Source organism: Anarhichas minor, unplaced genomic scaffold (genome assembly GCF_050575085.1).
Source record: "Anarhichas minor isolate MPS153535 unplaced genomic scaffold, ASM5057508v1 ptg000073l, whole genome shotgun sequence".
NCBI classification, from domain to species: Eukaryota; Metazoa; Chordata; class Actinopteri; order Perciformes; family Anarhichadidae; genus Anarhichas; species Anarhichas minor.
Window position 1 is genome coordinate 10,282,208 of NW_027466519.1, and position 25,094 is coordinate 10,307,301.

General features: G+C 43.3%; 1 protein-coding gene across 4 annotated transcripts; it reads right to left on the reverse strand.

The window, feature by feature from the left end:
- Positions 1-1,341: 1,341 nt before the first annotated feature.
- LOC142935274 (SWI/SNF-related matrix-associated actin-dependent regulator of chromatin subfamily B member 1-like) lies at positions 1,342-25,014 on the reverse strand. Of its 4 annotated transcripts, none has more exons than XM_076079497.1 (10): positions 24,294-25,014; positions 23,068-23,238; positions 19,946-20,057; positions 16,361-16,469; positions 15,786-15,923; positions 14,481-14,608; positions 14,184-14,350; positions 8,564-8,754; positions 8,187-8,318; positions 1,342-3,737 (listed from the first exon to the last, which is right to left on the reverse strand). In XM_076079497.1, exons 1-10 carry the CDS (start codon positions 24,381-24,383, stop codon positions 3,698-3,700), a joined length of 1,278 nt encoding a protein of 425 aa, XP_075935612.1. In that variant the 5' UTR covers positions 24,384-25,014; the 3' UTR covers positions 1,342-3,697. The 4 variants fall into 4 exon arrangements, with proteins under 4 accessions (XP_075935612.1, XP_075935614.1, XP_075935615.1 ...); XM_076079499.1 differs by having other exon boundaries at positions 23,068-23,242; XM_076079500.1 differs by lacking the exon at positions 23,068-23,238.
- Positions 25,015-25,094: the final 80 nt, after the last annotated feature.

The following is a 25,094-nucleotide window of genomic DNA, read 5'->3' on the forward strand; positions in this document are numbered from 1 at the left end:
AAATAAGATAATGGGGAAAATATTTTTATAAATTATAATACATGTAGTGTATTTAAGAAAAATTATTAAATTATAAAATAGCTATAACTTTGTGATTCTGTTTAGGCCAGCAGAGAAGGCTTTGCAGACCCTGACGGCCCACCACTGCTTTACACAGTAGCGTTATAATACAGTTATGATTCTGATAATGGATATTCAGCCAGTGTTTTTTTTTATGTTTGTTAAATTCTCAGTAGTGATAACTAAATGATGCTTATTATACATATTCCAATCAAAAACACTTTAAAAACTCTAAAACAATAATTTATATGAATCATTTCTTTTTTGCTTTTTTTGGTATTTTGGTCAGACAGATATGCAACGCTGATTACCGTAATATGTGTGGTATTTGTTATCCAAATCTGTCTACCCACAATCTGTCTACCCACAATGCCCCACCTCATGCACTGCAGGCAGCATCAGTAATTCAATTCAATATATCTTGTATAGCCCAAAATCACAAATTTGCTTTACAATCTGTACACATACGACATCCTGTCCCAGGACCTAAGACATGCTTGTAATCACAGCTTGTCATAATTAACTCTCTGAATGACTACCCATGATTCATTGCACCAGTGCGTCAATATTTTTGAAAGATTGAAGGAGAGATTCTAAACGATATTGACAATATCAGATATAATGGGTGGGATATTATTGAACTAAATCTATATTATACAACTAAATTCTTCTATTTGCAGATGTGGTGGAAACCCACCGACATGTAAGAATGATTCCACATTTACATCACATTATATTACAGTCATTCAGCTTTTATCCAAAGAGACTTACAATTCAGATTCACACATTTCTACACCGTAGGCACAACTACAAGAGCAAAAAAAAAGTGTCTTGCTCAAGGACACATTGACATACGACTAGTGGAGACGGGGATCGAACCACCGACGCTCTGATTGAAGGACGGCCCTGCTCTCCACTTAGCCAGTCCATAATGCTCTTAATTGGAAGGATTCCACTTTTTTTTTATAGATTTCTGGAGCTTTCTTAAATAAAATGGGAGCTGAGACCAAGTCCGATCACTTAAGAATGTTTATGAATGCTTATGTTTTATATTCATATAATAAATAAAAAAAAGTGTCATTTTTCAGTATTTTGTAACAGTTGAGACCAAAATGTTACTCTTAGCGACTTCACACATACTGTGAGATAATGTGTACTTTCATTCAATAACTAAATACACTCCTGTATCTGTACCTTTTATGCAAAGTTATTCATCTCATGGCTCAGAGAAATTAGCACAATATAAATATAATATAATAAATATACAGGTTAACAAAACAAGACATTTCCAACAAGTTCTCTTTATTGTTATTTTTCATATAAAAAACAATTCCACTATAAAAGGTAAAGCCATTTTACAAAAGAAGAGAACAAGAAGCGACGGTACATACGTTAACATCATTTTCTGGAGCACGTTGAAGTTGAAAATCAGCACTTTAGAAGACACCATTGGTTCTTGTCAGCTTGGATTTTTCCTTGTCTGCTACTCAAAAACACTCCTAGTAAAACAGAGGTTCCAGTCTGCTGATACTGGTGCAATGTGAGGCACGGTGCAAACAGTAGTAACAACAGGAACAATGAGTCCCTCATGCACAGGGTACAGTATCAACAACCTATGTTTTAGCATGCAAATGAACACTGGTGCACAGAACTGATCGTAATTGGCAAGTAAGATCAGAACCAGAGTCTACATGCGAAAATCAAACCAACTCTCTAATTGGCTGCAAACACTTGACAGCTTTGAGCCACTGCTGCTGTGTGAGCAGTGCACACAGTAACATCACCGGGGATTGTAGTTTGTTTTTACCCAACTGATATAAACCAGAGTAGCCAAAACACTTCAATGTGGCTCACTCACATGTATTAAAGGCCGTATGTGGACCATTTACTGGCTTAAATGACTGCGTCTTTCAAAGGATTCTGCTAGCTGGACAGTTTTTGTTTCTTGGCAAGTCACACCATCCCAAGGAGAATTGGGACTTTTTTTTATCTTCTTGGGTTCTCCCACCACCAGAAATGTTCAAACCCAACACATGGGGGAATTTGGTACGATATCTGAGGGATCGTCCACCGACACAGGTTTGCTTTGCAAGGCCAGTATGAATTGAATAGTCTATAAAATAATACAAATAGGGGAAAAAGGCCCACCACAATGTATAATGTGACAGCACAATAAAACCCAAAGATATTCATCTTACAATGATATTCGAATAGGTAATGTGAAAAATGACTCAAACGATTTATCAATTATCAAAACATTTCATGATACTTTTACAAGTGATCCCAACCGATGGTCATGTGGAACATCAAAATGAATGGTTCTTTTTCCCAACAGACACTTTTTTTAAATTGACATTTAGCTCCTTCATACGTCTTGAGCAGATCGGATAACTCAGAAAAGTGTCTAAATGCATCATAGAAGCATTCAAGTCAGATTTAAATGGGATTGCGTGAACCATCTCCAGAGGAGATTTCACTTTAAAATGTGTAACTCAATGTGTGGATATGTAGGTATATCCACTCACTGTCTGATTATTTACATATATCCAGGTCTGTCTCCTCTGTCCTCCTGAGTTACACTAGGAGTAGCGGTTGTTCTCGCTCTCATTAAAGCAACAAAGAAAAACAGACCTGGCCATTTCCCCACACACAGCAACATACAGAATCTGTGTGGGCGGGTTAGAACTTCTGCCTCATAGTTTATAAATGAGATTCATACATATGTTTGTGTTAGCTTATGAATAATTGATAACTAAAGCTAGCTACTGTTGTAACCAGACTGCTAAAGTGCAGAAGTTATTATTTTTCTGGCATAATAGCGGTTACCAGTATACATACATGCATACATGCACACATGCATACATACGGCAAATCAAGTGTAAACGAAAGTTTCTTCAATATAAGATATTTGAAATTACAAGTGTAAATGGGATCTTTGACTTGTCATGGCTGGAAAAGCACAGCAGTCATTAATCTTTCTAACTACTTCATTCTATGTAGCTTAATAAGTCAGTACTGGGACACAGAGCCGACATTAATGTTAGTCACTCTACCTATGCTTCTCCTTTCCAATGTGTTCAAAATGTCTGCTGTGAAAAACACCCATAGTGCAGTACGAGATGTCAATTAGAACAGGATCTAAATTACACTGCTCAATCGTAGATCATTTTGTCATTTCAACTGGAACTTTAACTGGAACTTTGTAGACAGATAAAATGACAGAGCTCTGTAACAGATGTGATCAATTTGAAATGACTGTTGAAAGAGTTTCGCTGATGATGTTACACAAACGCTGTCCATATCGTATTCATACAGATATATTAAACTCAGTCACTGTAATGCCAAGTGTGTTGACTTGATACGTGTAGTGTGAATATTGCGTGTGACAGTGACTTGTGTAAACCTCCTTCAATGACAAACACTGATGTTAGTGAGATTTGAAGTGTTGCTATGACTGAAACATGATGACGGTAGACTGTGTGTGGAGGAATGCCTGGATGTGTGTGTTGTGTTCAGTCAGTGAGGGGTCCATGGAGACGGACCACCTGTCCGAGTGTGTGTGTAACTCTGAGTATTTACTTGATTATTTCAGAGTAACAGGAGTCTCCGTCTGTCTGATGCAGCTTCATGTCTCTTTCTACCAGGAGGGAGCGGTGTTGGCCAGTCGTCTCATGCGCCTAGAAAAACACATTTGCTCACATTATTTCAAGAATTCTGCAAAAAGGAATGATCTCAGCATCTGGATTATGGTTCTTTACGTAGACAAGACTAATATTATATAGAGGAACTACACAAGAGGACTAAATAAAACGGTTCACCATGGCAACGGATAACTAAAAAGCAGAGCCTCCATTTGAATCCAATGGATTTATAGAAATATTAATGTGAGTGGATGCAGAATATTATGACAATTCTCTTTGTGAACACAGCAGCAGTAGTGAAGGAGCCTGAGTTGAGGAGAAGAGTCAATAATTAACATGACTACGTTTTATTCAGCGTAGTCTACCACTAATCAATAATAATAAATGTATTTATTCAGCAGTAACCTGGATGGGAACAAAATGCAGCAGGAAGCAACTTAAGACAAAATACTTACAACTACAATCATAGATCATAGAAAGACTTTCTGCGAGATCCATGGCAGTTTGGGGGGGGGGGGGGGGGGGGTCGTCACAATGCCTGATTACCAACGATCAGGCTGACGGAGGATTGGTGGATTGGTGGAATGTTTGGCAGGTCAGACATTTTGTTTGTCTGTCTCCAGTTTGAGAGGTTCAACAGGCCAGCTTCCCATAACATAAGTCAAACACTGTGAATAACCCTTAACGTTTAATATGTACATATGATCCGTCATTGCCGATATAAATAAATCTGTACAGTATACTTTACTTAAACATGCTGTACATAATCATCCAGTCCATCTATAACCATTCAGTATTTATTAATTTGCACCATTTCCATTTTGTTCCTCTTATTTTCCATCCATCCATCCATTTTCCACCGCTTATCCGGGGTCGGGTCGCGGTGGCAGCAGGGCAAGCAGGCCGACCCAGACCTCCCTCTCACCGGCAACATGTTCCAGCTCATTCTGGGGGATCCCGAGGCGTTCCCAGGCCAGCTGGGAGATGTAATCTCTCCAGCGTGTTCTGGGTCTTCCCCGGGGTCTCTTCCCAGTTGGACGTGCCTGGAAAACCTCCAGTGGGAGGCGTCCAGGAGGCATCCTAATTAGATGCCCGAACCACCTCAGCCGACTCCTTTCGACGCGAATGAGTAGCGGCTCGACTCCAAGCTCCCTCCTGATGACCGAGCTCCTTACCCTATCTCTAAGGCTGAGCCCGGCCACCCTACGGAGGAAACTCATTTCGGCCGCTTGTAGCCGCGACCTTGTCCTTTCGGTCACGACCCAGAGTTCGTGACCATAGGTGAGGGTAGGAACGTAGACCGAGTGGTAAATTGAGAGCTTTGCCTTCCGGCTCAGCTCCCTCTTCACCAAGACGGTCCGGTGCAGCGCCTGCTTTACTGCTGCAGCTGCACCGATCCGTCTGTCGATCTCCCGCTCCATCTTACCCTCACTCGTGAACAAGACCCCGAGATACTTGAACTCCTTCGCTTGAGGTAGGCACTCCGTTCCCACCTGGAGGGAGCAATCCACTGGTTTCCGGCAGAGCACCATGGCCTCAGATTTGGAGGTGCTAACTCTCATCCCCGCCGCTTCACACTCGGCTGCAAACCGTCCCAGTGAATGCTGGAGGTCACGATCCGAGGAGGCTAACAGGACCACATCATCTGCAAATAGCAGAGAGGCGATCCCGAGACCCCCGAAACTGACGTTCTCCGCCCCCAGGCTGCGCCTAGATATCCTGTCCATGAAAATCACGAACAGGACCGGAGACAAAGGGCAGCCCTGGCGGAGGCCAACACCCACCGGGAACGTGTCTGACTTATTGCCGAGAATGCGGACACAGCTCCTACTGCAGTCGTACAGAGACCGGATCGCCCGTTGTAACGGGTCCGGCACCCCATACTCCCGCAGCACCCCCCACAAGATCCCCCGAGGGACCCGGTCGAAAGCCTTCTCCAAGTCCACAAAGCACATGTAGACTGGTTGGGCAAACTCCCAGAGCCCCTCCAGTAGTCTTGCGAGGGTAAAGAGCTGGTCCACTGTTCCACGGCCGGGACGGAATCCGCACTGCTCCTCTTGAATCTGAGGTTCGACAAGCGGTCGGAGCCTCCTTTCCAGCACCCTGGCATAAGCCTTCCCCGGGAGGCTGAGTAGTGTGATACCCCGGTAATTCGAGCACACTCTCCGGTCCCCCTTTTTGAAGATGGGAACCACCACCCCGGTCTGCCATTCCATGGGCACTGATCCCGACCCCCATGCGACATTGAAGAGGCGTGTCAGCCAGGACAGCCCAACTATGTCCAGCGCCTTCAGCATCTCAGGGCGGATCTCATCCACCCCCGGCGCCTTGCCACCAAGGAGCTTTTTAACTACCTCAGCGACCTCTGCCAGGGATATGGGTGAGCCTCCCCCTAGGTCCTCAGGCGCTGCCTCCTCTGCAGAGGACATGTTGGTCGGGTTTAGGAGTTCCTCAAAGTGCTCTTTCCACCGCCCGACGATGTCCTCCGTCCGGGTTAGCAGTTCCCCCCCCCCTGCTGAGAACAGCCTGGGGTAAGCCCTGCTTTCCCTTCCTGAGCCGTCGGATGGTTTGCCAGAACCTCCTTGAGGCCAACCGAAAGTCCTTCTCCATGGCCTCCCCGAACTCCTCCCATGCCCGAGTTTTAGCATTCGCGACCACCGCAGCTGCAGCCCTTCTGGCCTGCCGATACCTGTCAGCTGCTTCAGGAGACCCCTGGGCCAACCAGGCCTTGAAGGTCTCCTTCTTCAGCTTGACGGCTTCCCTCACCTCCGGTGTCCACCACCGGGTTCTCGGGTTGCCGCCACGACAGGCACCGATGACCTTCCGGCCACAGCTCCTAGCGGCCGCGTCCACAATAGAGGCTTTGAACATGGTCCACTCAGATTCCGTGTCCCCAACCTCCCTCGGGATGTGTGAGAAGTTCTTCCGGAGGTGGGAGTTAAAGACCTCCCGGACAGGGTCCTCCGCCAGACGTCCCCAGTTTACCCTCACTACACGTTTGGGTTTACCGGGTCTTTCCAGCCGGTTCCCCTGCCATCTGATCCAACTCACCACCAGGTGGTGATCAGTTGACAGCTCTGCTCCTCTCTTCACCCGAGTGTCCAAAACATACGGCCGCAAATCAAATGATACGATTACAAAGTCGATCATTGATCTCCGGCCTAAGGTGTTCTGGTACCAGGTACACTTATGAGCCACCTTATGTTCGAACATAGTGTTCGTTATGGCCAAACCGTGGCAAGCACAGAAGTCCAATAACGAAACACCATTCGGGTTCAGATCGGGCAAGCCGTTCCTCCCAATCACCCCCCGCCAGGTTTCTCCGTCATTGCCCACGTGAGCATTGAAGTCCCCCAGGAGAACTATGGAGTCGGTAGGCGGCGCCCTTTCCAGGACCCCTCCCACCGACTCCAAGAAGGCCGGATACTCCGAACTGCTGTTTGGTGCATAAGCACAAACCACAGTCAGAGCCTTGCTCCCCGCAACCCGTAGGCACATGGAGGCGACCCTCTCGCTCTCCGGGGAGAACTCCAACACAGTGGCGCTCAGCCGGGGGCTCGTGAGTATCCCCACTCCCGCCCGGCGCCTCTCACCCTGGGCAACTCCGGAAAAGGACAAAGTCCAACCCCTCTCCAGGAGCTTGGTTCCAGAGCCAACGCTGTGTGTGGAGGTGAGTCCAACTATTTCTAGCTGGTATCGCTCCACCTCCTGCACCAGCTCCGGCTCTTTCCCCGCTAGCGAGGTGACGTTCCACGTCCCTAGAGCTAGTCTATGTCGCCGGCGATCGGCATGCCCGGGCCTCCCGCCCGACCTACTTTTTAAGGTGCTATAAAAATGTTTTTCTCAAAAATTCCACACAATGACTAATGCAGATGTTCAGGACAAAAATGTGTAATATCACAATATTTGAGGTGCTACAATAATATTTTTCTCAATAATTCTATACAATGACTGATGTACAAGTAATCAAGACATCGTTGACTTAATAATTGTTAATAGTTGTTTAAAAAAATGTAATAATAAATAACCACAAAGAAATAAGAATAAAATTGAATATGATTGTCTGATTTATGTTTGTTTTTTGTTCAAAAAAATCTAAGAAAACACTTTGAATCTGTAGACTACTGCCTAATAGTCTTATTATTGCCATTTGATGACAATTGCTCATATACTGTAAGCCTAAATAAGTATATTTATTATTTTGAACAAAGGTTAAATGTTATTTCACAAGTTTCAAAAAGTGCCCCCAATTCTTTTTAAATGCCCCTGGATATCAGTCAGTGGGGGCAACAATTGCCCCCTAAAAAAATATGTAAATGTCCTACCCTGCCTACACCATACCTACACCATACCATACCACTACCAATACCATACCAACACAATACCAAGTTTGTTAAACCAACTAAATTAACTTGCACCTTGCAAATTAGTCATTGCTTATTTGTTGCAATGAACGTAAGTATTCTATCTGTATCCGACTGTCACCTTGTGTTCCTGTCTTGGTCTCGGATCTTCTTCTCCATTTCGGCATCTGTGAGGGTCTCCAAAAGGGGGCACCACTGGTCTGCATCACCTGTGTTGCGGATGGCGATCTCTACTGTCGGGAGTGGGTTCTCACTGTAAGCACATTACAAGCATGGCAGTACTGAATCAGTCCAACATAATACACCAAAGTACATCAGCTCATAATGGGTATAGAAAATAAGGAATAAGACTATATGTCCTCCAACGTCAATGAAAGTTTGTAGTATTAATTTGAAGTCAAACCTCTTCAATACATTCTATGTCTACCTTAATCATAGTGTGTTCAGACCACTGCCCCCATTGATTCTACCGACTGTTGACGTGAGTGGCTGAGTTACCTGAAGGCATAGGTCCTCTGGTGCCAGCTGAGCTGACCGCGAATGCTGTAGGCGATAGTGGTGACAAACTCTCCGCCCAGACCGAGCTCAGAGCACAGCTTCAGTGCAAATGACTCCGGCGAGTTCTCTCTCTCCGACATGTCCCACTCAAACTGGTCCACCAGAGAAATGTTCCCCACATGGATGTTCAGCTGAGGAATGGAGAAAAACAAATACTATATGTTTTTTACCAACTTAATCGGCTGTTAGCAATATGTCTTTAAAATTACAGTGGATTCAAATCTGCCTGAACCCAGACGATCTTCCATTCTCTGGATCATCATCACCATCATCATCCTCTGTCTCTGCATCTCTTCTCCCTTCAATCGGACTCTCTGACGTTAAAAGTCTTTGGGCAGAGTGGGTGATTTTTATTTGGCTAATTCAATAAATCAAATACTAGCTAAATACGTATATCACAGTAAATTAGATTTATGTTAAATTGGATTAAAAATGTTGAACCTACTTCAATAATAATTTCACTTATTAAAACAATATAAGCAGGAGGGTGGCAGTAATATTTGATTATTTGGGGTTCACAGTGAAATTGAAGTCTATGGTCTATGATTTTGCGTCGGAGTGACTGACTGAGAAGAGACAGGGATAACCTGGTTTTACATCTTCAATGGTGTAAAACAAGAGGAAAAAACAAAAAGAACTACCGTATTTTCCGCACTATAAAGCGCACCGGATTATAAGGCGCACCTTCAATGAATGGCCTATTTTAGAACTGTTTTTATATATAGGGCGCACCGGATTATAAGGCGCATAGAATAGAATAGCGTCGTAAGCGTGTCTCTTGAAAGGTGCCATTTTGGGGTCTTTATACACACAAGTGGTGTTGGACTAGGAGTAAGCACAGTACCGGTGTTTACCGCGGTGCGGCTTTGTGTTTACCAGTCGTACTGAAACACTTTGACAGAGCGCCGTGTACAACCAGTATGGATCAACCAATTAACCAATTGATCCATATATAAGGCGCTCCGGATTACAAGGCGCACTGTCGTTTTTTGAGAAAATTAAAGGCTTTTAAGTGCGCCTTATAGTGCGGAAAATACGGTACATGTTGCATGTTGCATCAACCAATTTAAAAAACAAAAACAGTCTAATCTTTGGAAAATATTCAAAACTGTGGCATTGACAGGAGGCTTAGTTAGCAGACACGGGTGTGCTGGTTGCTATGAAAACTAAGTGGTTATTGACTCACTTCATACCTGCCCCTGCCTTCAGCTAATCTACATTAAACATTTTCAGAATGACTTTAGTGGAGCTCTACATAGATTTTCACACTTTAGCAGAGAGCTTGATTCGCTCACTTTTATTGACCTTTTCCATCACAGTTGTCCCAAGACATGACGTATACAGGTGCAATTAAAATGTAAACTGGTAAATGGACTGTACTTTTCTAGTCTTCCGACCACTCAAAGATCTTTAACACTACATGTCATCATTCACCCATTCATACACTGATGGGGGGGCTACCATGCAGGCTGCCCATCAGAGCCATCTGATCGTCACACCCATTCATACACCGTAGGCACAGCCTGCAGGAGCAATTTTGGGGTTCAGTGTCGTGCCCAAGGACACATCAACATGGAGTAGCGGAGCCGGGGATCGAACCTGATCCTCTGATTGAAGAACGACCCGCTCTACTGCTGAGCCTCGCATAGAATCAACTAAGATGAATAGAATAAATAAACGAGAATGGGACAAATTGATATTGAGATACAAACGGGTTGGGAAGAAAGCTAGCGAAAGGTACAAAACTCTACAGCTACCAGAGAATAAAGTGGGTTTCCAGTTCTGAAAAACTGTCATAGATTTGTCGAACTAACTTTAATATGTTGGTGTACAACTAACTCTGACACTAGATGGAAAGAAATTGAGCAAGCGATGGGAAAAGGAATACCAGAAAAAAAGGTTATTGATCGTAATATATCGCAATGTTTGTTATTGCAAAATGTATAAAATCACATCATCAATCATGGTGATAGTCCCTTCTGGGCGTGTTTTAGCCCAGACGGGACTATCACCTCAATTTGAAATTTGAAAATGGTTTGCATATGACCCAAACTTTACACCTTGTAAGCCTGAAAAAAGATTCAAAGATTGAAGAAGAAAGCTAAAAAGTATTGTTGAAAAAAATTTAAAAAGGACAAATGCAAGAACATTTTCCATACTAACAAAATGTGTAGCAGAATAGTATAGTAGGATGGACCTTATAAAAAGGTAATTATAAATAAATAATTTCTAAACCAGAGTTTCTCAACCCGTAAATTAAAGGGGCAAGACACAAGATTGGGAGCATTTTGATTGCCTCTCAACGGCTCTCAACATGGTGAAGGCGAGCCGGCGGCTCACAGTCAACGGCGTTAACCCGGAATCAGAATCAGAACCATTTATTGCCAAGGAAGTTTGCACCTACATGGAATTTGTCGTGGCGGTTGGTGCGTAACATTTAACAATAAACAATAACATTAAACTATCAGGGGGCTGCACGGTGGTGTAGTGGCTAGCACTGTCACCTCACAGCAAGAGGGACCCGGGTTCAACCCCCGATCCCGGGTGGTCCTTCTGTGTGGAGTTTGCACGTTCTCCCCGTTGCAGCGTGGGTTCCCTCCGGGTTCTCCGGCTTCCTCCCACAGTCCAAAGACATGCAGCTTAGGTTATTTGGAGACTCGAAATTGCCCGTAGGTGTGAATGTGAGCGTGAATGTTTGTCTGTCTCTATATGTGCCCTGCGATGAACTGGCGACCTGTCCAGGGTGTACCCTGCCTTCGCCCAATGTTAAAAACAAGTGAAGTGTAAGTGAAATGTTAAAAGTGACGAGAGTGTTTAAATAAAGAAACAGGGATGTGCAGGGGAGAGCCCAGAAGGAAATGTCCTGGGGATGACAGTCAGTGGGGGACCCGGGCTTTGTTAATGAGCCCGACTGCGGATGGGAAGAAACTGTTTGTGTGGCGTGAGGTCTTGGTTCTGATGGACCGCAGCCTCCTGCCAGATGGAAGCGGCACAAACAGATCATGTCCAGGGTGAGAGGGGTCGGCTACAATCTTTCGTGCTCGCTTCAGGGTCCTTAAAGTGAACAAGTCCTGGAGGGACAGCAGATTGCAACCAATCACCCCCTCAGCAGAGCGAATGATGCGCTGTGATGGAGGAGCAGAGGATGGACTCAATGATGGCTGTGTAGAAGTGCACCATCATTGACTTTGGCAGGATGAATTTCTTCAGCTGCCTCAGGAAGTACATCCTCTGCTGAGCCTTCTTGGTGATGGAGCTGATGTTCAGCTCCCACTTGAGGTCCTGGGAAATGATGGAGCCCAGGAAGCGGAAGGACTCCACCACGTCGACGGGGGAGTCACACACAGTGATAGGGGCTGGTGGGGCTGCGTTCTTCCTGAAATCCACAACCATCTCCACTGTCTTTAGAGCGTTGAGCTCCAAGTTGTTCAGACCGCACCAGGTCACCAGATGGTCAGTCTCCCACCTGTAGGCGGACTCATCCCCACCAGAGATGAGTCCAATGAGGGTGGCATCATCCGCGAACTTCAGGAGCTTGACGGACTGGTGAGTGGAGGTGCAGCTGTTGGTGTACAGGGAGAAGAGCAGAGGGGAAAGAACGCAGCCTTGGGGGGAACCGGTGCTGATGGTCCTGGAGGCTGAGACGTGCTTTCCCAGCTTCACGTGCTGCTTCCTGTCAGACAGGAAGTCTGTGATCCACTTGCAGGTGGAGTCGGGCACCTGCAGCTGGGAGAGCTTGCTATGCAGCAGAGACGGGATGATGGTGTTGAAAGCAGAGCTGAAGTCCACAAACAGGATCCTGGCATAGGTTCCTGGGGAGTCCAAATGCTGGAGGATGAAGTGAAGGGCCAAGTTGACTGCGTCATCTACAGATCTGTTGGCTCTGTAGGCGAACTGCAGGGGGTCCAGGAGTGGGTCGGTGAGGGTTTTTAGGTGGGACAGGACAAGGCGCTCAAAAGACTTCATGACCACAGAGGTCAGGGGGACGGGCCTGTAGTCATTGAGTCCTGTGATCCTTGGTTTTTTAGGGACAGGGATGATGGTGGAGGCCTTGAAGCAGGCTGGTACGTGGCATGTCTCCAGAGAGGTGTTAAAGATGTCTGTGAACACCGGAGACAGCTGATCAGCACAATGCTTCAGGGTGGAGGGGGAGACCAAGTCTGGGCCGGCTGCTTTGCGGGAGTTCTGTTTTTTTAAAAAGCCTGTTGACGTCACTCTCCAGAATAGAGAGAGTCGTCACTGGGGAGGGGGGTGGGGTGGGGGGGCGCTGGGATGGGTGATACAGAGGCATGGGCCCCTGCTGAGCTGGGGGAGGGGGGGCTGGTGGTCTGGGGCTGGTTGATGGGGCTGTGGGGGATGGAGTCAGGACTGTCCCATTGTCTTTCGAATCTGCAGTAGAACTCATTCAGCTCGTCTGCCAGGCGGAGGTCGTTCATGGAGTGGGGGGTTTTTGGCTTGTAGTTGGTAATCTGTCTGAGACCTCTCCAGACAGAAGCAGAGTCATTGGCTGAGAGCTGATGTTGCAGTTTCTCAGAGTACAGTCGTTTAGCATCTCTCACCGCCTTGCTAAACCTGTACTTTGACTCTTTGTACAACCTTGCAAACAACGGCGATAGTGCTGACAGAGCTAACAGTGTTTACCTGAGACAGAACTGGAGGGTGGGTGCTACGTTTCCGCAGTATAAATATTCTTCTTACCATCTTCTTGCCATTATGAATCCAAATTGAATGTATTCAGGGTCATATTTCCTCACCACACGCTTTGGAGCATTTAAAAGGTGTAGGGTTGTCTCCCACATCACGTTTTGCTTTAAACTATCCATTTTGTGTCACTGCATCCGAGGGAACTTTAGCAAGCCAACAGCAAAGTACGTTTGTCTCTGATGGTGTGTTGCAATGTTCTAACCTAACTGGTCATTGGAATTACGTTTTGTTGATTTGAATTACTATGTTTTTTATTCATTCCTGAGCACATTGACATATGAAAATAACTAGTTTTGTAAATTACCAAAAAATAATAATATTATTTTCAAATTCAATACAACCCTTTGGCAGTACCTTCACAGCCCTCTAGGTAGTACTCCACTACCTGACCACTACTGAGCCCGGGCCAGTGGCTGGGAATAGCTGTTGTAACCTATACTTGAGCTTTTGGTAACTTAATAAAGAAAATACAATCAACATTAAAACAAAATGGGAAACAAGGGTTGATCTGATAATCACACAAGAGAAGTGGGAGGAGATATTTAGACAACGTTGGAAAACAACAAGCTCTCCATCTTGGAGAGAATTTGGCTTGAAGAATGTTATTTGTGTAAATGTGCATCCGAAACACATTCCAGTGTAATTATTAGGCTTCCATGTTATTTTCTCCACATTTGAAAGGTCTTCATGTTCATATAGTGTTACTATTGTTCATGTAGCGGAATGTTCCTTCTCTCCTTTTCATTGACTTTAGTCAATGAAAAGAAAATGACCTAACAAACCCTGGTGTAGTATGTTCCTGCTAAGCCACCTGCTATTCCCTGAGGAATTGTTGTTCCTTTGGTTCAGCACGCACCTTGATGATAACTCTCTGGTCTGCCTGCTCTTCCAGTATGCTGTCAGTGGGGTAGGACTCAATCTGCTGACGAATGGCTGAGGCAATGGCGGGGACGAAGGCCAGAGGATTTAGGTCCAGGTCATCACATAAAATCTCTGCAAACATCTCTGGGGTCATCAGTTTCTCTGAAGAGGGACGGATTGGGAGGGTTAGAGAAAGTTCTAAAATTTAATAACTTGACATATCAGAAAAATTAAACGGTAGACAATACTGTATGCTTTGGATGTTGGTAAGCTAGTTGACGTATGTATTAACCATTCATGTTCCACGTGAAGGCATCTCGCAGTTTCTGTCCGTCAATCTCCATGTCTAGACGAATGGGAACCAGCGCCTCTACCTGGGCTGCGTTCTCATGGATCACTGCAGGGTCGTGGTCATCAAAGCTGAGCAAGACACAAGACACAGAAAACCTCAATGTTGCATTATTATTGTGTATCCGAGGAATTATAAATTGTCTTCAAAAAAATATGCAATGTGTACGATCTGGCCAGAATTTTGGTTTAAACATTTATTTTTTAATTAACTAACATCATCAACGGAATGTGAAGATATTACAGTTAACATGATGTCAAGGATGGCTATGTATTGTGTTGTTGAGATATCTACTGAAATGAGCATGCTAACCAGCTAGCCCTGGCCCATCCTGTCTTTTCATACCACTTGTACCCCAAGAGGCGATAGTGAGTCACTGTAGCGTTCAGTCTGTCCTCAGTCCAACGTGAGAGGACGAAGACGTAGTCAGGGTTCCCACTCTTTTCTAGAGATCATTTTCAGGGATCTATCTGGTATGATATATACACTAAATCCTCTTTTTTTTCTTATAAATTAAACTAACCATTGCTGCCTGAATTTTACCATAACAATGCAGCATTGCTTTTAAAGGACAATGCTAGCACAGTAAAAAACTACTGTTAGCCAGTATTTAGGGCTACCATTCATCGTGTTGACTGACTTCCCATTCATTATCTATCTACTATCAAACTCTCTCAACCATGCCCAACACACATTTCAAACCACTGCCCTTTCCCAAATTTGAATCACAAATGTTTAACCTTGCAGCTGAAACAAGCTAGCAAGCACATCAATTTTAGCAACAGAACCTAACATTCTAACCAATTTAACATTATTCAACCATTAAAAACCAGTTGGGAAGAAAGCAAAGATATGTATTGTCATCAAACCTGCATGTGCTACCATGTGACGTGACATCGGGGTGTGTCCACAGCGTTTCCACAACATAACCAAAATAGCCTCTTGAACGCATCATTATGAAGCTCAAAACAACCTGAAATAACATTAGCTTTGCAGGGCTGTGCTGCCCACCGGCTGCTAACAGCTAACGTTAACAAGCTTCCTCCCGCATCGAAGATGCGTGTGTTTGGGAGGTAATGAGGCTATGCAGGATAAATTAGACGAGGATTATACTGCAAGAGTTGTGTGAGAGATATTTTGATATAATTTAGGAGCTACCTTTAGCCTGAGGATATATTGTTTCACAACATAACAGAGATGCAGAGCTTGTGCCACACAGTTGCACTTTTTGTTGTAAAGCTTTCTTACCACAGAGGGAAGGTCCTTTTCTTGTCACGGCCCATTCGGTTGCGGTTGATGGTGGTGGAGCAAGGCACAGCATCGAGATGGTGAGAGCTGTTGGGCAGTGTGGGAACCCACTGACTGCTCCTCTTTGCTTTCTGCTCCCTTATATAAAGGGGAAAAAAAACAAGGTTGACACGGGTTGACAAGAAATGAAGGATTGTAATTCCATTCAATTGAGGGACTCACAAGAAACAGATTAAGATATCCTGACTTTTCTGACTGGCTCAGGATTTCTGTTATCAATTTGTAGTTTCCAAGCCCACGCTGAGATAACCCTTATGAAGACATCACCATGAATTCATCAGGATAGATTTTTTAATACTCCGTTTGTAAAATTGGTGAACTGTTATCTAACTATGGTACAACTAATTTCAGTGCTGTGAAAAGTATTTGGGGCCCACATCTGCTCCTTCGTGTTCTGAGACCAAGGTGCATCTTGAATCACATTCTTTTTGGGACAATGGAAACAAAATGAAAATGTAACAACAACAACAACAACACAACAAATGCTAAATGAGCCATCGTCTCATTGAAGTTACCTGAGGTAAGCCGGGGGCTCTGTGCTGATGGACACTGCCTTGTATTTCTCATCATTACCCTCGAAGATCTCTTCACATTCTGATGCCTTCAGCAGAGTAACACTAGTGGCTACAGATGGACAATGGCCAAGACAGAAACACAGATGCATGTCAACTTTTACTCACATCTTAACTGCTGAATCTCACATGCATTGTGGCTATAATTGCGAAGGATTCTAACTGATGCAGTTGCTATCATTGTCATAATGTTTTGGGATTTTTTTTGTTGGGTGGGTTAAACATGGTAGGTATCCTGTATGCTGGACAGTTTTCCCTGTGTGATGTTTTATCAAACACCAGTATATGGAGCCAGAGCAGATGTCATAACAAACAGTGCCTCTCTCGCCACACTGTTTGTATATTAACCAAACTTAAATCACTGACACTACGAGTAAAACACCTGCATTAAGAAACTCAGTCAAGTATGATATTATCGGCAAATTATTACTTTAAGTACTGACATTAAAAGTACCCGTGCAGTAAAATGTTCCATGTCAGTGTTACTATTATATCTGATGTTTTAGGATATACAGTATATTATTGCTGCATTAACATGTATGCTGCATGTTTTTAACTAATTTATATACTGTTGGTTAGTTTAATCTACAGCAATGCATCGTATTCTATAAGATCATCAAATGTTTGCAGCGCCAGTACAGCAAAGTACATTATTTACCTCTGAGATGTAGTGGAGTAAAAAGTACAATATGTACCTCTGAGATGTAGTGGAGTAAAAAGTACAATATGTACCTCTGAGATGTAGTGGATTAAAAAGTACATTATGTACCTCTGAGATGTAGTGGAGTAAAAAGTACAATATGTACCTCTGAGATGTAATGGAGTAAAAAGTACAATATGTACCTCTGAGATGTAGAGTAAAAAGTACATTATTTAACTCTGAGATGTAGTAGAGTAAAAAGTACAATATGTAGCTCTGAGATGTAGTAGAGTAAAAAATACAATATGTACCTCTGAGATGTAGTGGAGTAAAAAGTACATTATGTACCTCCGATATGTAGTTGAGCAAAAAGTACAATATGTACCTCTGAGATGTAGTGGAGTAAAAAGTACAATATGTACCTCTGAGGTGTAGTGGAGTAAAAAGTACATTATGTACCTCCGATATGTAGTTGAGCAAAAAGTACAATATGTACCTCTGAGATGTAGTGGAGTAAAAAGTACAATATGTACCTCTGAGGTGTAATGGAGTAAAAAGTACAATATGTACCTCTGAGATGTAATAGAGTAAAAAGTACAATATGTACCTCTGAGGTGTAATGGAGTAAAAAGTACAATATGTACCTCTGAGATGTAATGAAGTAGTGTTTAATGGCGGATTGAAAACCACCTGTATAGCGCCACCTAGCATCTGTGTCTGGAGTGATATTCGGCCAATCCAACGACGAGGATTGTAACCAATTCAATTTGAATGTCGACTGGGTCTGCCCAGTGTCAAAAAGAAAACCGCGAGCGAGCGATAGAGCAGTGATAGAAGTGGTGCACCAGGAGGCACTCCTTGCTCTAAGCATGGTTTTGTCCTTGCAGGCTTTAAGTTAGCTCGCGCTTGCAAAAGTAATTTGCGTGAGCTGCTGTTTGAGTTGCACGAACCTCTACACAGACCTCCTTCATGCTCACGGATTTTGACATTGATTTGCCTTCATACTGCTGCAGTCTCCAAATGTTCTCCAGCCTACAAACTAGTTTTACTTGTTCAAGGTGAGCAGGAGGATTTTCCAGTTCTGTTGTTTCCCCATCATCACCGAATTTGACAGTCGACATCCCCTGTCGTTTTCTTTATTCAAAAGCTTTTGTTTTGATGGTTTTTATGAGCAGTAACTTAACAGGACTCAGACAGCAGTGGTCAGCCAGGTGTTCCTCTCTTCCCTTTGCTCTCCTCGGGAGAGGAACTGTGTGGGGGAGATGATGGAGACTTTTGATAAGTTGTCCAGACTGTGTCCACACGCTGTCCACACATCACTGAGATCTGAACTCAGTGTGAGCCTGGCAACCTCAGCATGTGATCTGGCAGATCAGATCTCAGTGAGCCAAGATGAGATGTGGGAGCGTGCAGCGTGGTCGGATGACAGAAGTCCTATTGGAAAGAAAAGTGTAACCACGACCTACATTGACAATAGGGGTGGGGGAAAAAATCGATACAGCATAGTATCGCGATATTTTGCGTGGTGATATTGTATCGATACACGGACGCAAAGTATCGATCTTTTATTATAAAAACTATAAAAGAAAATTCACTAGAAAAATCAAATCAATTGCTTTTTCAGTCCACTAGATGGTGCCGAGTTGTTTTCTGGTGAGGTCAGCAGTTCCCGGGTCAGCGTGATTGGTAGGAAGTTGGTCAAAACAAAGAAATGCACCGTCCGCGTTTAAATCAGACGTCTGGACTTATTTTGGATTTTTTAACAAGGAAGGGAAGAAGGACATGAATATGACACATGAATATGACACCGTCGCGGCATTTTTTCACCGACACAGCCGTGCCCAAGCTCTACAGAGAAGTGAAGCTTAAAGTTGAGGAATCTTTGAGTACAGCAGAAAGAGTTGCATTAACTTGCGATGCGTGGACGTCAAGCGCAGTGGATTCCTATGTGACTATAACAGCACAATATCTCAGGGGACTGGCGACTGCTGTCTCTCGTTTTCCAAACTAGAGCAGTACACGTAAGTCACACCGGGGCAAACATTACAGACCTCCTGCTAAATGCAGCACAAGATGGGGGATTGCCGACAAAAACCTGGTGGTTGTAACAACGCTTCTAACGTGGGCGTTGCCGTTCAGTTAGCGGGATTCCTGCATGTGAAGTGTTTCGCTCACCCGCTCAATCTGGCCTCACAACGGGGTTAAAATCTGCCAACAGCAGCCAGGCTCATGGGGAGAGTGCAGCGCATAACTGGCTCTCTGCCCTTGACGTCCACGCATCGCAAGTTATACTGAGTTATATAACTCTTATATCCTACTTATATAAGTTATAGACACGTTTGCATTTAGTTAAGTTGGACTATGTAGTAATACAAACAGTTCAGTTTGTCAGGTTCATGCAACATTTATGACATTGTTGGTCAGTCTGTCTGCTTGACAATCCTATTCTGCTGCAATAAAAATGATTGAAGTGAGATGAACAGACTGAAAACTTTATCTTGTTAGATAAAACATGTTGACACAGTTTTCCTTTGGGGACATAATTTGAAGTTGAAAAAAGTAATAAATCGCAATATATGTTATCGCAATACTCAGAATATCGCAGTATCGTGATAATATCGTATCGCGGGACCTCTGGTGATTCCCACCCCTAGTTGACAAGTCACTAGTCTGACTGGTCACTCGTTCAAATTTATTTTGTTAAAATTGTTTATAGCTGCAATTATTAAATATAAACCTTATAAACTGTATGTATGTTTCCAAGACAAATTTCCTTCGGGACAATAAAGTCTATCTTATCTTAAACAACCTATGGACATTACAGACGAGTAATCCCAAATGACTTGATTTTGGTCCAGAGGTGAAAAACAAACAAAGACACCACTCACCATGTGATGATGCTACGATCTTCTTCCTCTCCTCCACCGAGGCCAGCCTCCTCCATAAAGATGGATATCGTTTATACAGAGAGCCTCTGAACATGCGCAGGTAGTTTCCAACCTGGGGAAGAAAGGCAGATCGTTTACCTTTAGTCAACCAAAATGAAATAAACGACAAAAAACATTCTGCAGATTAAATCGTTTTTAATATTTGCACACAAGGCCTCAAAATAAACTAACCATCCAGGTTTTGTGGTGCTACAAGTTTCTAAGAGAAGTTGTTATTGGGGCTTTCCACCAAAAACAAAAATCACTTTCTGACCTCACCCCATTCTTTGCCTACAGGTTGACGATATGAGAGAGTGTTATATTGTGGTTTGATAAACCACAATATGCAACTGGTCAGGAGACAGGGGCCCTCACAGCTGGTTCATATTGGATGACCACCCTCCGTAAATACAGATATCTTCTTCAAAAATAAACATATCAGTATGGTTCTCTGTTTATCGCTTATTTACAAATTCAATACTTTTGGTATTTTTTTTACTTTTAAATATGTTATAGGGTTAGGGAAGTTATTCATTAACAATTAATTTTTTTTTTTAAATGTAAAAAGCGCTGAGCAAAACTTGGAAATGGGTTGAAAGTGATGAAGCTTCCTCGTGCCTGGTAAAGAGCTTCCCTTTAGGACAGTGATTCTCAACTGGTGGGTCGCGACCCAAAAGTGGGTCATTGCCTGAAGAAAATATTTTTAAAAATCCTGTGCTTTTATTTTGAAGGTGATTATGCAGCGGAGTGCCGTCTATTCACACTCCTTAACAATTCCATTCCATTATCCAAACCGCTTATCCTATTCAGGGTCCCTGGAGCCGATCCCAGCTGACATTGGGCGAAGGTGGGGTACACTGGACAGGGCTCCAGTTTACCGCAGGCCACATATAGAGACAAACATTCACACCTACGGGCAATTTTGAGTCTCCAAATAACCTAAGCTGCCTGTCTTTGAACTGTGGGAGGAAGCCGGAGAACCCGGAGGGAACCCACGCTGCCAGAACCCGTGTCCCTCTTGCTGTGAGGTGACAGTGCTAGCCACTACACCACCGTGCAGCCACTCCTTAACAATATTTGCCGTTAATGCTAATATCTGCAGAGGATAAACTGAAAACTATACCTCTGTTAATAGGTATGATACTAAGTAGAGGAATTGAAGACATGTCGGATGACATCAAACAACAGACCACAGCTCGAATTAAGGCAAGTGGTCATTTTGCATTACAAATGGACGAATCTACAGACATAACAAACAAAGCAGTTTTACTCGTTTACGTGAAACATGTGTGGGACGGGGACTGACAGAATTTCTCTGCACAAGAGAGCTCCCTACACTACGACTGCAGAGGACATGTTCAGCTCAGGTTCAGACTGCACCATCTTTACATTAAATACATTTGAGAAGTTGAAAATGTTCCTCGATTTGGATATCGTTTATACAGAGTTTATTTTGAGGCCTTGTGTGCAAATATTAAAAACGAGAGCTTGTTATTAAGGGGTGATGGTGGGTCCTGCAGCCAGACCAGTTGAGAACCACTGCTTTAGGATATTGTGAAGTATTCAACTTCAACAGCTGGGATATTGTCCTTTGCAAAGAGGAACAATATGGAGTCTGTATTTGGTCTGTTGTTGCTGAACCGATAGTGGGCACAACATGAAACTTGGGGATGTAAAGAAGTGGCTGACCCCTCACGGGCGTATGCCTTCGCCTACCAGTCAAGTTGCAGTTTACATCCACGTTCGTCAGGCCTCTCACAATACAAGACTTTGAAGGATTTGAATAAAAAAAAGGTCGTAAGTGTATGGTTTTGGAAGTTATCACTATATTGACGTGTGTGATTACAGTGAATCATTTCCAGTCAAAAGCATGCCGTCTTCACTTAGAGACTATTTTAACAGAGAAGTACAGAGGACTGACAGAAAGGTTTTGTCACCTGAAGCTCAACATCAGTAAAAGCTATGAGCTACCAGAGGAACAGGAGCACCCTGTGCTGGTCCTCATCCAGGGAGAGGAAGTGAAGTGAAAGAACTTTGGGGTACAAATCAATAAACTGGACTGGACTCACAACACTGAAGCCCTCTTCAGGGTGGGACAGAGCAGACTGTTCTTTCTGCAACAGGCTCCTACAGGTCTTCTAGCATGCTGCAGTAGTCGGTGTTCTGTTCTTCGTGACCAGGTGGTTGCATCAAGACCTGAAGGTCACCAGTCAAGAGACTGGTAAGCGATTAAGGAAGGCCAGCTAGGTGATCGGCGGAGTGAGGACAAGGGACAAAATAAAACCATCTTGGATAAACCTTGACCCTCTCTACAACCAGACGGGCAGACTGGCAGCTCGATGCAGAGAGAAGGATAAGGAACAAGATGGAAGCCTGGGAGCTGCTCTTCTTCAGGCTGAGGCCCCTTGAGGCAAAGCTTTTGATTTACGTTAGGGATGTATAAATGAAAGTGTTGATATATAAACAAATGATTTGACTTGACTTTGCTGTTCTTGATCTGCTGTATGCCTATTGGCGTGCAAGTTAATTGAGAGAAAAAGAGAGCCCTTGTACGTGTTCACATAATTGGCCAATAAAGCCGATTCTGATAGACCACGAAGTGATAGCATGACAGTAGACGATGCTTCACATATGGATGTTGCTGCAAAGAAGCTACAATCGGTAAAATGTGGACACTTCCCACACATCTTCAACCCGGCACCACATTAGATCTGTACAAATCACCAATCAAGATAAGTGTCACCAATTCAGTCTCCGTGTAAAAGTTAAATATGGCCACAATCTGAGTTATGGCGTTGAATAGTGGCCAGAAAAGTGATTTTGAAGAGCATTATGTCACAATGAAGTTGATCTTTTGATTATAAAATGTCATCACTTCATAATCTTTCCTATTATGACATTTGTGTGAAATGTTTCCACAATGATTGTATTCATTTTTTAGTTATGGCCCAAACCCTGATATTGAGGTCACAGTGACTTTTGACCACCAAATTCAAATTTGTGGTAAAAAAAAAGTCCCTAATTTGCTCTCTTTTAAATTTCTTTAAAAAATTTGGACTAAAAGTATTGAAATTGTGAATCACCTTGTTTGTTATCCAATGATGAGAGAAGCATACAGTCCTGTTTCTATTTGTAGAAGATATCTGTGTCTTTAGGCAGCGTGAGCCTCGACGCGGGTCCACTTTGAGGGCCCGTCTTTCTGGCTGATCAAATCCGATTGGAACATCAAATTGAAACGAGTGACATCCTCCTGTCTGTCTTACGGGACAACACAAACATGCAAAATATGATGCAAATATAATACTATATAAGTATCAACTCTCCTCTGACCCTGTCATGGTTTATATTCTATAATAAGTATTTTTTGACACTGATCACCAGACAAAAAAAACGATGTTATAAAAGGTTAAATAACTGATTGCAAAGTCTTTCTCTCCTTTCAAGTAAATATTGGGAAGAGGCAACTTTGGCAGCAGTTACAGCCTTGATTCTATGTGCATAGGTCTCAATCAGCTGTACACAGGTGGACCTCTTCCTCAGTTGAAGTTCTCTTACAGACTTTACTGACACAGGTATATCTCCAAGGTGTCTCTGTACGTTAAGCCCTCACATGCCTGCTGCAGTGAGGCACCACCACGCTTCATGGTGGGGGTGCTGGGTCTCTGCCTTCTTCTGATATTGTGGATGTCAACACAAATCAAAGTGTTCAAGAATCTCTTTGTTCCAGAGCATCTATTTCAGTGAGACACAGTGAGCACCTCAAAGCCAAGACTAAGATCACTTACTGGGTAGACCTCCTTTAATACTCACTCTTTTATGGCCCCAAGACCTGGTGTTAGCGTTCCTGCTCTCTCAAACATCCATAGTTAGTATAGTATAGTGACGTAGAGGCGTCACTACTGTAGACATATATGGTTTAGCTTTACAATTGGTATGTTCAAATATCAGACGTGGCTACAGACTGAGGGAGTTCGCACGTTACTTCATGTTACAACGTTAGTGATCTAACGTTACAACAACTAACGTTATACTAGACTGGAATTACAAGTTAACGTTACTGCAAGACAGCACAAGATATTCTGTTAACTTATTTATTTGGTTTTGAACATATAAATGATGTTTCACCTGCCGGTTGCTGGCCTTACTTTAGCCGATAATATCCCGTTCTTCGTTTTTAGGTATTTCTTTGTTAAGAAACCATCAATGGGGCTGGGTTAGCATGCTAGCATCAACTAGCCAGAAGAATAGACAACTGAGGCTAACCTTAGGGTACCAAGCTTTCAAAGTAAATGAATAGATAGTCACATACCTCTGACCCAACCATGTAAAAGTCTCCATCTTGCTCTAATTGGAATTTAACTGGTTTCTGGCCAAACGTTTTACTAAGAGCCAATTGCATCTTCACGCAGTCATTAAGCAGCTATTTTAAGCAGCCTTCTCTTCTCCAGATGCGTTTGTGACCTATGATAAAAATGGGAAATCAGGGTGTCCTTGACAATTGCGTTCACTTCAGTTTTCTGCATTTAAAAACACCAGCAAGGACAATGTCGACCAAATAGGTGTATAGCTGCATAAGGAGAGGTCAAAACATACTAAGACTACAACTAATGCTGGACACGTCCCTCTTTAGAAAGTGTATTAATCCACATCTGTGATGTGGATTTCTAAGTCTTTGTTGAAGTTTCTTTTCGAAAATCCCGAACGCTGCATTGGTCTTACTCTTCGTTTCAATGTAGAGGAGCAATTTCCAAAGACCACTACCGCCCCCTATCGATCTAAAGTGAGACTAGATTTAACCCACGTTTATCCGCAAAGACAATATTAAAATGGCATTTCCATTTCATTGGGGATTAGTCAAATTTTAAATCCCATTTGCTATATTACAATAAATACTTAATATTTAGTGAGATCAAAATAAAACACATGTAGGAATTAGATGTATGAATGTAAACGTCACACTGAAATACAGTGTATTATGTTGGTTATAACTTGGCTTTTTAAGTCTGGCAGTAAAATCCAACTCCATTTGTATAGCAGTTTTCTTAAGATTATTGAGAAGTGCAAAATACAACAGAATAACCAGTTGTAATACATAAAAAACTATGACTTC

Bases quoted from the DNA above. Each gene is read 5' to 3' on its own strand.
- LOC142935274 (XM_076079497.1), bottom strand. From the start codon at position 24,383: ATGCAATTGGCTCTTAGTAAAACGTTTGGCCAGAAACCAGTTAAATTC. The intron at 20,058-23,067 runs GTGATTCACAAT...TTTCTTCCCCAG, and splicing joins ATCATTGGATAACAAACAAG to GTTGGAAACTACCTGCGCAT. The intron at 16,470-19,945 runs GTGAGTGGTGTC...GTCCATCTGTAG, and splicing joins GATCGTAGCATCATCACATG to CCACTAGTGTTACTCTGCTG.